Source organism: Nicotiana tomentosiformis, chromosome 3 (genome assembly GCF_000390325.3).
Source record: "Nicotiana tomentosiformis chromosome 3, ASM39032v3, whole genome shotgun sequence".
Lineage (NCBI taxonomy): Eukaryota > Viridiplantae > Streptophyta > Magnoliopsida > Solanales > Solanaceae > Nicotiana > Nicotiana tomentosiformis.
Window position 1 is genome coordinate 61,146,592 of NC_090814.1, and position 15,108 is coordinate 61,161,699.

At 38.7% G+C, this 15,108-nt stretch overlaps 1 protein-coding gene across 1 annotated transcript; it reads right to left on the reverse strand.

Moving 5' to 3' along the window:
* Nucleotides 1-1,188: 1,188 nt before the first annotated feature.
* Nucleotides 1,189-14,674, reverse strand: LOC104102517 (protein POLLEN DEFECTIVE IN GUIDANCE 1). The gene is made up of 11 exons (XM_070197011.1): nt 13,454-14,674; nt 11,795-11,946; nt 11,309-11,412; nt 5,142-5,230; nt 4,922-4,995; nt 4,368-4,509; nt 4,111-4,287; nt 2,512-2,609; nt 2,287-2,409; nt 2,005-2,073; nt 1,189-1,791 (listed from the first exon to the last, which is right to left on the reverse strand). Exons 1-11 carry the CDS (start codon nt 14,079-14,081, stop codon nt 1,591-1,593), a joined length of 1,857 nt encoding a protein of 618 aa, XP_070053112.1. The 5' UTR covers nt 14,082-14,674; the 3' UTR covers nt 1,189-1,590.
* Nucleotides 14,675-15,108: the final 434 nt, after the last annotated feature.

Sequence of the window (15,108 nt, forward strand, 5' to 3'; positions counted from 1 at the left end):
TTTTGGTTTTATATCGTTTTTATTTTTAATATATTTTCGAATACAGAATACTAACAATGATGAGGTTCAGTTTTGGGTTTGTAGATTAGCATTTTGCCGGCTTGATTTTATCTAGACTATAGCGCTTTGAATTAGAGTAACTGTTTAATTTTCAATTCATAATACGCACAGATGTACTTTGATGTGGAAATTAATGGACAACATAGTGGGTGTATTGTGATGGCCTCTTTGGGAAAATTACGCAGAAAACTTGACAAGACTGCAAGTGTTGAGAATGGATGATTCAATTTGAGAAGTTTGTTTTTGGTTAAGCATATAATATACCTCGTAAGTCATCACCACACCAGCAGCTTTGTTTGGCAACATCCTCTTGTCTTGGTTACAAGAGATGGTGATAATGCCATCTTCTCCAAATGGAGCAAATACATTAGAATCGCCTCGATTACAAGTTAACATATGTTCTCTTAAAGCTATAATTTAAACATCAATGCCACTATTGTCCTATTCATTTTCTCTTTTACTTAAAATTCAGAAGGAATGGTTAATAGAATTTTTCACTCCAGCAAACAGAAGAGACACCTCATGTGGTATTCAAAGTATATATGATGACCTCTTCCTTCCCCCTCCCCCCTCCTTTTTTTTTTTTTTTTTTTGTTGACGTTTCATTTTACAAACTTCATGTGCAGTTATTAAGACTGTAATATAATATTATGATCATAAATTTAAAATTCGCATATGACCAGAATGGAGGAAATAAGGAAACAGTTGATAAACTTTATCAGTTTAACCTTAATAAAAGTGAATTACTAATTATTTTCCAAAATATTCAGTTTCTTGATTTCAGGCGTTGCTAGCTTTTCAATTTCACTTACCTTTGGATTAAAACAAAAGGAGGCACATTTCTAATACAAAAATGACATTATGTAAGTCAAAAAATGATAAAAGAGGAGGTTTCTGGAATGTCAAATGCCTTGAACTTTGCTCAACTAAACCATTAAAAAGAAAAAGTAATTAAGTTGTATTGTAAGAAAGACTCCAGATTAACTAAAAAGATAGTTTACCTTTGTGTAACATCGGCTTTTTCTGAATCTACCTAGGAAGTCAAGAGAATTCTAGACAACATTTACTCGGAAAATACCTTCTGAAATAGCCTTTTCTCCTTTTGATAGGTTCTGAAGTAGCCAACTATAGAGAAATGGTCTTAAAATATATTGCACATGAACTACATTATCCATATGACTTCCTCTCTATATGGACTGAAATACATTATCAATATGACTTCCTCTTTATATGGACTGAAATACCTTATCAATATGACTTTCTTTTTATATGGACCTTCTCCCTGTGAAAAATGGAAGTACAGGCCATTTGATCATTTGGCATAAATACTTCCACAGGAATGCATCCCGCTGCACGAGTGAACAGAAAATGAGAGCAACGGTGCAAATTTCCAACCGCGTCACCCAAGACTCCCCCCCCCCCCCCCCCCAAAAAAAAACCCCGCCCTCTGGCCGACCCTCTTTTCTCTTCTCATAAACAGGAGTTCTGTATATCTGAGCAAAGTATGCAGCTTCATCAAGATATAGTATCTTAGTCGCTATGAAGTTTTCTCCTCTGGCATCTGTTTATATACCACCTCGCATGTTTTTTTAGGCCAATGCTAATCATTACTTTAAGGCTTGCAAGCATGACAAATGTCATTGCAGACAGAAGAAAAATCCAAAAGAGCCTCCAAGGAAGCGGATTATAGGGAAGATGAGCAGCAAACACAGGACGCAGCACCCGGATTACCTGACATGCAAAAGAGGTTGCTAGGTAAGGAATAAATGAGCATTTTAAGCTCTGTATAAAGGAAGGAAACCCACAAGTCCAAGGGAATCGATCCTGCTTCCTCTATGTTCCATATCCACGAAGTATAGTATTTTGAAATAAAGAGACTATGATTTTATTCAGAAATTATTATGTTAGAAGATGGCGGCTTTAGACAAATCAGAAAAAACTTACCACACAAGCAGGTGCCAAAGGGACAAAAGTGAGGTTATTCTTCATATTGTCCGTTTGAATATTCAGTGTCTGTTAAAAGTCGACAATTAGAGTAATGTGAGAAACAGAATCTTCAGAAAGAAAAAAGTACAAGATGCCACAACGGCTTAGTAGGATGAAGAGTGTGATAGCAATATAGCAGTATAAAACTACAAATTATTCGAGCTAATCAGAGAAATCCACCAGCTTAAAGAGCTTAACTCTACAAGCAAAGTCAAACAGCAGCCCATGAATTAAAAATACCTGCTTACAGAGATCTTCAAGAAACTCTGAAAAGGCAATCGGCTTAATATTGTTAAATTTTGCGATGAATGAATGCTTGATTATATCAATTGTCATCTCACTTACGTAGACGACAAATGCATTCTGCAGGATTCAAAAGGAAAATTTCTTTATATGAGCCAGTTCAAAAACAATTCAGTAAGTTGATCACTTCATTGCACAAGGAGCATCAGCAGCAGGCCTTACACAAAGAAAACTTTCAAACCAAGGTCCATCTGCCTCCAGAAGGTTTTGAGCTAACACAAATAAGAGAAATGCCGAAATATGGAACCGCTCCACTGAATCTGCCAACAGCCAATGGAATTAAAGTTTAAATGCACAGAAACTTTGCAATCAAGCACAAATGTGAAAATAAAATCAGTACCATAGGATTGAGCATTTCCAAACACCATTAAGCTTAAATGAAATGATAAGTAAAACAACAAATAAAGAGTCACTAGTCAGCAACTAATATATGGATGGGTGAACGTGGAAACTAGTAAAAACAGGAGGAACAGATGAAAAAGAAAAACCACACCCATCAATAAAATCCAAATCCATCAGACAGACAATCCAAAAATTGGCCCTGAGCCTCCTTCTCCTGAGGTGCCAAGAGCACTATGTCAAGGGAAGAGGAAATCCTTTTTTATGTTGCACAAGTTAGAGAGAGAGAAGGTCGGAAAAGATGTGCGATTAGTTATGCATAAACTGAAAACTAACAATTAATGAAAGGGGAGTAAAAGTAAGGTCTCTAAGACTAAATATAACCATGAGAATCCTAGAAATGCGGATGTTAAGATTGATACCCGGTCATATAAGATTAGACAAGATTAGAAATAATGACAGCCAACAGATGTTCAAATAGCACATATAAAAGAAAAATGAGAGAAAATGTTAAGGTTATATCCTACGTAGACCACTAAATGTAGAATCCAGTAAATGTCAATATGGCAGTTGAATGTGCTAGAAAAAGACAAGGTATACCTAAAATCATAGAGAGGAAGTCTCAAAAAACTACAATCTCTCGAAATTAATGCAAATATGGGTAAAAACGTAAGAATGTAAGCAAAAGATTCGCTTTTATTCTTCAGTTCGTAGCGCCTCTTTTTTTGTGGTACTTTTTTTTCTGCAATGTAATGCCTCCTTTTACTAGCTCTACTTCTCTTCCTCTGCATCTTTTGACATACCTATTCTTTCTATTCTTTTTTTATGAAGACGTCTTCTTTCTATTCTACAGACCATGAATCTTCTAATATGCAAATCACCTTCTTTTGCCACTCCTGCTTTTTGAGCTTTTGCTTTTGCTTCTCTTCTACTCTCTTAATAAAATTACTAAAGCACTTAAAGATTAAATTTAATCTACAGAAAATTTCTATTTCATAGTTGATTAATAGAAAATTGAGTTATCTTTTCTTCCTTTTTTATAAATGAAACTGAACATCAAATTTGTAATTGAACTTATCTTGTAATTACATTTTAGTGATGTTTAATTTTAGTTATTATATTGATAATGTCATTATGTTAGAATAGATGCTGAAATTTGTAACTTCATCTGAAATTGAGACTAAATTGACTGGGTGATATTTTTATGAAAAGGTAAATTAATTGATTGACTGACTGATTGGCATTGAGATGCAACCTATAGGGACTACAAATATGCCAATGAAAACATGCAACAGATGGAATCACTTCACACAAGATAATAAAGAAAAAACTAGCTACCAACAGCAGATTCATAAAGAATTCTTTAATCATGGCAATAGAACCTTCAAAATTTCAGGTAAATACTGCTAGAAGATAACTCACCATAATACACTAGATTGTGAACGTTATCCTTGCTGTACCGTTTGAATACATTGCTCTTTATTTCTGCAAAATTGTTTGATACAAGCAAAGCAAATAATGCGTTGTTGTGGGCAACTATACAGGTTGACAAAGTGATGGCTTGAGCTAGCAAGATGAAAGAATGAACAAGTATGGGGAGTCAAGGAAACCAGACAATATTAGGGATGAAATTTATCATATTGACCAGAATACGGGAATGGAAAGGATATTTGATGAAGCCACAGCTACAAATTCATCCATAATAAATCTTCTCATCCACAATTGCATATTTTCCGTTGAGCTATTTGCAAGCCCTTCTGCTGTATTAAAAAGAGTCTGCATCACATCTCCACTAAAGCTTTGGAATAGTCTATCAAAAACCTGCCGAGAAGGGCAACAATAGCCTTAAATTTTCTATAAATTGCAAAAAAAGGAGCTAACCAAAAAATATTGCATATTGAATGATGTTAGGACAGCAACATGAACGTGTAATAAACCAATATCTTGTACAAGATTGGAATGAAAGGATACTTGATGAAGGATAGCTGAAACATATCCGAACATATGACTAGAGGTGCTTCTCCTTCGAAGTTATTCTATTCTTTAACAGCAAGAATGGAGACATATTTCATTTATTTTACTTTGAAGCACAAACATGAATTACATTCTATGGAATTAGTTATGTTGTATCAGAATCCAGCCACCTTCAACATGATACGAAGACCTAAAGTACAACCAATTTGTGGCATCTTAACACATGCCCTTAATTATAATAAAGTAGTCAACTTCTCACCTCCAACACATTGTAAACCACATAAAGCTTGATTGTCCCTTGACCACGAATCATGTGATAGATTAGGCTAATATCTGCCACAGCGAATTGCAAATAGGAGTAAGACTAAACAAACAAGAAACCAAGAATTGAGAAGTCTAAGCTCAGATGTGTGGTTGGGGTAATTAGTATATAGCAAAATTTTAAGACGGGGGTTGAGGATAAAAGAATCCTACTGCACCTGTTTGTTGCAACAAAATCGCCCCACTGGCCAGGGCAACACAACAGCCAATATCAGAAAGCTCAACTGCGGAAAGTTTCTTGAACTGCCTGCCATGAGCATGGTCAGGTTATTTTGTAAACATAAGCTGCAGTTAAATAGATTTACTTTAACACAACAAAATCAAGGGGCGAGAAAGGAAAGGAGCTAAGGAAATAAAGTAAAGACGTGCTTCAGATGGGAGGGTGAATCAATTCTTTTAGAATTTAGAGTTGTGAGAAGGCACGGGAGAAAATATGTTATTGATATTGGATGATAAATACAATACAAGAGGTCCCTATTTATAGCTATACACTACAAGGAGATATTACTCCTCTTCCAATGTGGGACAAGACTACACTATACATATCTATAAACTAACACTTCCCCTCAAGCCGGTGCATACACATCATATGTACCGAGCTTGTTACACATGTAACTAATACGAGAACCAGTAAGAGACTTAGTGAAAATATCTGTTAGTTGATCATTCGACATTACAAACTTTGTAACAATATCTCCTGAAAGTATTTTTTCTCTGACAAAGTGACAGTCGATCTCAATGTGTTTAGTCCTCTCATGGAACACCGGATTTGACGCAATATGAAGAGCAGTTTGGTTATCACACACTAGTTCCATCTTGCTGATTTCTCCGAACTTTAACTCCTTGAGCAACTGCTTGACCCAAACTAACTCACACATCGCCATAGCCATGGCCCGATATTCGGCTTCGGCGCTAGATCGAGCAACTACATTCTGTTTCTTGCTCTTCCACGAGACAAAATTACCTCCTACTATAACACAATATCCAGACGTAGAACGTCTATCAAAAGGTGATCCTGCTCAATCAGCATCTGTGTACCCAACAATCTGCTCGTGGCCTCGATCCTCGAATAGTAATCCTTTGCCTGGAACTGACTTTATATACCGAAGAATGCGAACAACTGCATCCCAGTGACTATCACAGGGAGAATCCATAAACTGACTTACAACACTCACCGGAAAAGTAATGTCAGGTCTAGTCACTGTGAGGTAATTCAATTTGCCAACCAACCTCCTATATCTCGTAGGGTCTCTAAGAGGCTCCCCTGTCCAGGCAGAAGCTTAGCATTCGGATCCATAGGAGAGTCAATAGGTCTGCAACCCATCATTCCAGTCTCCTCAAGAATGTCTAAGGCATACTTCCGTTGTGAAATAACAATACCTGAGCTAGACTGAGCGACCTCAATACCTAGAAAATACTTCAATCTGCCCAGATCCTTAGTCTGGAAGTGCTGAAAGAGATGTTGCTTCAGATTAGTAATACCATCCTGATCATTACCAGTAATAACAATATCATCAGCATAAACCACTAGATAAATACACAGATTAGGAGCAGAATGCCGATAAAACACAGAGTGATCAGCCTCACTACGAGTCATGCCGAACTCCTGAATAATTGTGCTGAACTTACCAAACCAAGCTCGAGGGACTGTTTCAAAACATATAGTGACCTGCGCAATCTGCACACACAACCATTAAACTCCCCTGAGCAACAAAACCAGGTGGTTGCTCCATATAAACTTCTTCCTCAAGATCACCGTGGAGAAAAGCATTCTTAATGTCTAACTGATAAAGAGGCCAATGACGTACAGCAGCCATGGACAAAAAGAGACGAACAGATGCTACTTTAGCCACGGGAGAGAAAGTATCACTATAATCAAGCCCAAAAATCTGAGTATATCCTTTTGCAACAAGACGAGCCTTAAGCCGATCAACCTGGCCATCCGGGCCGACTTTGACTGCATAAACCCAACGACAACCAACAGTAGACTTACCTGCAGGAAGAGGAACAAGCTCCCAAGTGTCACTCGCATGTAAAGCAGACATCTCGTCAATCATAGCATGTCGCCATCCTGGATGAGATAGTGCCTCACCTGTAGACTTAGGGATAGAAACAGTGGACAAAGAAGATATAAAAGCATAATGTGGTGACGACAGACGATGATAACTTAAACCGACATAGTGGGGATTAGGATTAAGTGTGGATCGTACACCTTTGCGGAGTGCAATTGGTTGACTAAGAGGAGACAAGTCCGCAGTAGGTGCAGAATCTGATGCGGGGCGTGAATCACCTGGGCCTGATGCTGGATGTGGACGACGATGATAAGTCAAGAGTGGTGGAGCTGCAGAAGGTTGAACTGGATTATGTGGAGGAACTGGAGCTATAGGTGGTGGAGCTACAACCGGAGCTGTAGGTGGTGGAACTGGAGCTATAGGTGGTAGAGCTACAACTGGAGCTATAGGTGGTGGAGCTACAACTGGAGCTGTAGGTGGTGGAGCTGGAGTGACTGAATCTCCAAAAGATGAAACTGGTAGTACCTCAGAAATATCTAAGTGATGACCCGAACCTGTGAAGTATGATTGGGTTTCAAAGAAGGTAACATCAGCGGACATAAGGTACCGCTGGAGGTCAGGAGAGTAGCATCGATACCCCTTTTGTGTTCTCGAGAAACCTAGAAATACGCACTTAAGAGCACGAGGAGCTAACTTATCTGTTCCTGGAGTAAGGTTATGGACAAAACAAGTGCTTCCAAAGATACGGGGTGGAAGAGAGAACAAAGGTAAGTTGGGAAATATGACAGAGAATGGAACTTGATTCTGGATAGCTGAAGATGGCATACAATTAATAAGATAGCAAGATGTAAGAACGGCATCCCCCAAAAACGCAACGGAGCATGAGATTGTATGAGTAGGGTACGAGCAGTTTCAATAAGATGTCTATTCTTTCTTTCAGCTACCCCATTTTGTTGGGAAATATGACAGAGAATGGAACTTGGTTCTGGATAGCTGAAGATGGCATACGATTAATAAGATAGCAAGATGTAAGAACGGCATCCCCCAAAAACACAACGGAGCATGAGATTGTATGATTAGGGTACGAGCAGTTTCAATAAGATGTCTATTCTTTCTTTCAGCTACCCCATTTTGTTGAGATGTGTACGGACAAGATGTTTGATGAATAATCCCATGAGATTTCATAAACTGCTGAAATGGGGAAGACAAATACTCTCGGGCATTATCACTACGAAATGTGCGAATAGAAACCCCAAATTGATTTTGAATTTCAGCGTGGAAGGTCTGAAAAAATAGAAAACAGCTCAGATTGATTTTTTATCAAAAATATCCAAGTGCACCTGGAATAATCATCAATGAAACTGACAAAGTAGCAGAATCCTAAGGTGGAACTGACTCGACTAGGACCCCAAATATCTGAATGGACTAAAGTAAAAGATGACTCTGCTCGATTATCAAGACGCCGAGGGAAATGGGAGCGGGTATGCTTACCGAGCTGACATGACTCACACTCTAGAGCTGACAAGTGAGATAAACCAGATACCATTTTCTGAAGTTTTGACAAACTGGGATGTCCCAACCGTTTATGTAATAAATCTGGTGAATCAGTAACAGGACAAGTTGTATAAGGAAGACAAGATGTGAGTCCATGTGATTTAGCAAAGATAAGGTAATAAAGTCCGTTTGATTCACGCCCGGTGCCAATGATCCGTCCCGTACTGTGTTCCTGTATAAAAACATGGTATTCAAGAAATAAAACAGCGCATTTAAGTGATTTGGCTAAGCGACTAACAGCTATGAGATTAAAAGGACTATTGGGAACATAAAGGACTGAATCTAAAGGTAAGGAAGGAAGTGGGCTTGCTTGACCTATTGCAGTTGCCATGGTTTGAGACCCATTGGCCATTGTGACTTTTGGAAGAGATTGAGAATACGAAATAGTAGTGAAAAGAGATTTGTTACCAGAAATATGATCTGATGCACCTGAATCAATGACCCAAGACTCAGAGGATGAAGATTGGGAGAAACAAGTCACGCTATTACCTGTTTGAACAACAAAAGCTATCTCAGAAGATGTCTGCTTACATGCTTTATACTGAAGGAACTCAATATACTCTGCTAAAGAAACCATCCAACTATTCAAAGCATCGGTTCCCATGTCGCTACAATTTGTAGTAGTAGGGTTAACTTGAAATAGTGGAAATAAGTAACTCATGTGAGAAAACCGAAGAAATAGCTTGAAAAACACCGTTTACAGCAGGAAAACAGAACATTGTTCTGTGCCGGAAACACTGCTCACGCCGGAAACACTGTAGCTCACCGGAAACACTGTAGCTCGCCGGAAAATTCCAAAGTTGTCGGAATTTATTGTAACCAGGATGGATAGACTCGGAATTCCTTTGCGAGCAAGCTGTCTTGAAGAAATATTTTCAAAAAATGGCCAGAAAGGTCACTGTTCACGCCGGAAAAATATAAAAAGTGGCCAGAATTTGATTTGAATTAGATGGGTAGACTCGGAATTTTGAGGAGAGCACACTGTCCTGAAGAAGTTTCGCGAAGAAATGGCCGGAAAGTGGCCGGATCCCTCGCCGGAAAAGTTGTTGCCGGCGCGTGGAGAAGCGTGGCGGCTTTTCTGCCGGATAAAATTTCAGGGGTTGATAGTCGGAGGGTGATCTACCTCGTGGTGGTGTTGGTTTTAGCACAACACCGACAGAAAGTGACTTTCACTTAGACAAGCCTTAGGTCACCGAAAAAATTACACGATGACTAAGTTTTTCCTTCCCGGTTAACGCTGGAATGACGCACAGCGATCTTTTCTCACTAATGCTCTGATACCATATGAGAAGGCACGGGAGAAAATATGTTATTGATATTGGATGATAAATACAATACAAGAGTTCCCTATTTATAGCTATACACTACAAGGAAATATTACTCGTCTTCCAATGTGGGACAAGACTACACTATACATATCTATAAACTAACAAGAGTCACCATAACCAACAACAATAACAGGGGCAAGACAAAATAAAATAAAAGCAAGGACAAACTAAGTTTTTAAGGGACAATCAAGACGACAATCTCTCTTCTTCCCACTAAAATTTGATTGGGAAGTCTCCTACTTCAGAGGTAAACAATAGATATATCCCTAGACTTCCAACCTCTTAGGTACTTAAGGGCATTACCCTTGTTTCAACTGATAGTCCTCCTGTAAGTTCCGCTCTGCAAATTCACTTAACCAAGGAACTATTACTTGGCAGTAAAAGAAACTTCTCCGAGTGCAACTGGAAAACAGTCTTGGAGAATATGTCACCTCTGGGGCACCAACTGAACACCATTTTCTACAAAAAGAAACTTTAATTTCCCTTTTATTGTCTTTACTCATAATCCCTTAAACTCCTAAAATTATTTTCTTTTCCCGGGACTGAAGTAACAAAGGAAGCAAGCTGAAACACCGTGAATGTTTTCACAGCAGAATTTGTAATAAAGTCTTCTTTTTAATTTTATTAATAATCATACCTCATTTCTGTTACTAAATAAATAATGTTAGAATTGTGGCAATGTCCGATCTCTAGCATGAAGATACACCCAATCACAACTCACAAGTAAACCCGAACAGAACACTAGACATGAAGGTATACCCAATCAGTAATAAACTCCCAAAAAACGCAAAAAGGAAAAATCTTATATCAATACACCCTCCAATAACTATCCCTCATCTCCTTCAAGTTGATATTTTAGCAACGCATACCATATGGCAGCTGCAACTTCACACCAAAAGAAATTCAATGACAAACCAGTAATTAAAAGCTCATTGCACAAATACACTGTTCCCATAGGTTTCAAAACCACCAAAAATTATCAGCCTCTATGGATAGAGATAATTCATTAAGAAGAAAAGAATGAGCAATGAAAGAAAAACCTACCTATTCCCTCGAGTTCGGTTTGAGATATATAGTGATTACACATGGTATATTTTTTGGTAAAATACTGATTCTATGCAAGATTACATCCCTAATCTATGCATAATTATGAAATTCATAACAAATTAAATCAAACCTAAAAAATCAACATGGCTTGGGGTAGTAAGAAATCTTATATTACTTCTAGACAAAATCTTAGATAAACAGTTTGATTAAAGGGTTAATTTGAGATTACAGAAAAAAATCTGCATCCCATCTGCTGTAGGTCAGAAGGGTATGATGAATTATTTTAGGACAGTATGATAGACACAACTCTACTGGAGAGTGGAGATCCCAAAAAATCATTTCAAGTTCAAAGAACAAAGGAAGAGTGAAGCATGAAATACCAACCTTGTATTCAGAAACCTCCAGCAGATCATGATTATCCTCGTTGGCATGACAGTTAGCAGTGACAGGAATGAATCAAAGCAGACAAAAAAGCCAACATTAATAAGCTGCAAAAGCAATAGTTTTGTCATCTATTCAGCAAAACCAGCTTGATAGTTTATGAGATAAAGAGTATATCCGAGAAGAACTACGAAGAACAGGTAGTGGACCTCCTAGTTTGCAGTTCGTTCCGAACAATATTGGGAAGTAAAAAGTAAAAAAAAAAAAAAAAAAAAAAAAGAGACCCCCCCTATTTGCACTATCACAGTCCAGGGCAGATAAATAACAGAGGAACAAAAGATGCAAGTCAAGAAGTGACATAAATAACAGAGGAACAAAAAATGCAAGTCAAGAAGTGACACCAGGAAACTGAGGGCAATGAAAGAATAATGTATTCAAAATATAATTTGAGAATGCTTCATAGTGCAGTGTCTTAATAAAGTATTATACCAGCTCACATCGCCATGGTAAGCGAAATATGGTATCATAAACTCTTTGCCGCTCTTTCTCATCCCCGCGGGCAACTGTACTCCTTAAGGAATTACCCGCATACATCTCTTCCATGAAGCACCTCATTGGTGACTTATCCATCGGAAATGTTTCTAACAAAATACCACACAACAAAAGTAAGAGAAAGGAAAGGATACATGTGAAGTTTTCTTCTGCAACTAAAATAAATTAGAAAGTAAATTTGAATTTAGAGATACAGGGTAACCCTCAGGGGTTGGCCTAGTGGCAATTGACTTGAGCCTTGGGGTTTGCTCCCTTTCAAGGTCTCAAGTTCGAAACCCACTGGGTGCAAACAATTTCTGAGGGCCATCGGACTGGGTAAAGCCTGAATTAACCGTGGTGCACTTGCGGGAAACTCCTTGCCGAGGGCCTGTGCACCCCCGGGATTAGTCGGGGCTCAAAGAGACTCGGACACCCGGTGCAAAATCAAAAAATTTAGAGATACAGGGTTCCAAACCTGCCTCTAAAATCAGGGGCGGATGTAGTGCATACTCGACGAGTTCAATTGAACCCATAACTTTCGACGCGGAGTAAAAATTTATATGTAAAAATTCATTAAAATTGCCTTTAAAATATAATAGGTTCAATGCTAAAAAATTTAAAAGTTGAACCCATAAAATTTAAATCTTGGATTCGCCTCAGTCTAAAATAGGTTGAAAGCTAGGGACATTACTATATGAATGAGACTTCATCCTTATTACATTACAAGCGATACCTCAAATTCCTAAAATGCTCCTCTAGTCCCGAGTTTGGTAAATAAGGCCGTAGAAAATTATTTTCTTCCGGCCTTGAGTGATGGGGGAGTCACTCTTGCATTCTCTCTCTTGGTTAGGTCAGTCTCGCTCTCTCTTTCCGTAAGTACTATATCTGTTATGGTATAGTTGTCGCACCATTCCAGTAGTGTTTGTTAATTTGTACTCCCTCCGTTCCAGTTTATGTGAACCTATTTCCTTTTTGGTCTGTACCAAAAAGAATACCCCTTTCTAAATTTGGAAACAATTTTGCTTAAACTTACAATTCTATCCTTAATGAGAAGCTTTTATAACCACACAAATACTCTGGGCCCATTTTTGAATTGTTTAGGACTACAAATTCCAAAAGTCTTCATTTTTTCTTAAACTCCGTGTCCAGTCAAACAGGTAAATAAAGACCTTAGCCAAAAGCAAGGGATCCGGGGCCCGAACGCGAGCAGAGGCAGCATGGCAGGAATTCTCAAAAAAGAAAGAAACGAAAACAGGCAGGGAGGTAAGAGGAGTTCACATATTTGTTACTCCACCCCAACCCCTCCTCCCTCCCCCAAGTGAATTTATTTGTCTTATATTTAGCTAACTTCATGTTTAAAGTGAAATGACATAGTTTCTCAACATGAGAAAAGATATGATGATTAAGGATGCCTCATACAAGCTTCTCTCTAGAACTAGAATTTCTCTATTCAAGTACTAATCACCAATCTTTTCTCTACGCGTTCCTCAGGTTGCCATAATATGTTCCTATTGGAGTCAGAGCACAGTTGGGAAACATTGTGATATTGGAAAATTGGCAGGAAATGAAAAACATTTAGAAAACCATTAAAGAAAAACAAAAAAGGTACATGCTTACGATTGGGATCTTCAGCCATCAACTTCTTCCAATCTAAAGACGCTTCCTTCTCCAAACTCCTCCCTGCAACCCCATTCATATTCACATTCACTTCGACTCTCGAATTTGACCTTGATTCCAATTCCTTAACAACACTCTCACTTTCTCTCACACTAATCTGTGGTGATCCGACACTCTCTTCGGTCACTCCATTGACCATAACATTTCTTTGCCTCAACTCCCCAAACGGAAGTCCAGAAACTGAACTCACTGAACAATTACTCTCAGGCTTCGGCAGCGTAACAGGTTCCTCACATACCACAACACTGCTGCTCTGAGCAACACTGTAACAGTAACCGTTAAAATCCCCGACGGAGGATGAGCGGCCTAGCTGCTCGTCCGTGACGAAATATTCGGAAATTGTGGAGTGCTCAGCGATTCTCTTGTGCTTCTTCTTTTTCTTCTTCCTCTTGCGGTTTCCGGTAGGGCTTGTGGCGTCATCGTTAGGCAGAAGCTGAGGAGGAGGATCGGAATTGGATCGAAGGAGAGTCGCGGTGGAGGAATCGTAATCGTAATCGCGATCGTCGTCTAGGATGGAAGTTGAGAGAATGTCAAATGAGACCTTGCGTCCAGTTGATCTCAACGCCATTGATGAAGTTAGAAGCTATGGCGATGGTGGCGGTTCATGAAGGTTGCTGATCGGCGACTAAGACATGAAAAGGGAATCGGCGGAGAGGGGAGGAGGGTGGCGGTGGTGAAGATTTGAGAATTTTTTGGGTTGGGCTTTTGACGACTTGCCTTCTTTCTCGGGAAATTTTGTCCCCGAATTTGTAAGTGAAATGTAAATTTGGACTAAAATAGCCTTCAAACCAGAACACTTAAAACACCTGTAAACAGCTCGTATTGAAATGCTTCCGCCGATAAACCTTTGTATTCTCTGTACTCGGATGATGTACAATGTGATAAGGAGACTGATTATGATTCTATATCAGGAATTCAGGATATACCCTATATATATCGAAAGATTCAGTTGGGTCTTTAATGGATTCAGAATTTGAGCAATCTGTACGACCCGATTCCGACGAGGATGATTGAGCTAATTTTTGTAAATTTATGATTGCTGATTACCCCATTTTTGACATGGGAAAAACTTGGGAAGCTTTTAACTAATACTACTTGATACATTGGGATGGTGCAGGTGGATCTATATAGAAGAAAACTTTGTTGCGTATAACTTTGATGAATTTGAATAATAGCCTCTTTGGCTAAGCTTCTCGTATACGGTCGAAATAGGGCTCGACAATTGCATGACACATCGAGCTCGGAAAGCGAGGAGTTGAAGATCGATCATGAATCTCATCGAACCGGAACACGAGGTCAGAATATCCGTCCTCGAGAACATTGAGCTCATGATACCAAAATCGACACTAACCTCAAATAAGCTTGAGGAAGCATTGCCGGTATAACCAACAGAAGACTGAAATAATGAAAGGCCGAAATATCCATAACCGGTCGAATATTTCGGCAGGAATCTCGTCACGTATCAATAAAGAACCAGCAAATCAGCAAACCAGGAGATTTTTACCTTTTATATAATTATACTTAAAGTGGGACTCCCCTACTATATAAAGTGGGTTTGATTACTTGTAAAGCACATTGTAACACGCATCCCAAAG

Excerpts from the sequence above, each read along its gene's own strand:
- LOC104102517 (XM_070197011.1), bottom strand. The coding sequence starts at position 14,081 with ATGGCGTTGAGATCAACTGGACGCAAGGTCTCATTTGACATTCTCTCA. Across the intron at positions 2,074-2,286 it reads TTGAAGATCTCTGTAAGCAG|ACACTGAATATTCAAACGGA; the intron begins GTATTTTTAATT and ends GACTTTTAACAG. Across the intron at positions 1,792-2,004 it reads CTTTGGCACCTGCTTGTGTG|GTAATCCGGGTGCTGCGTCC; the intron begins GTAAGTTTTTTC and ends TTTGCATGTCAG.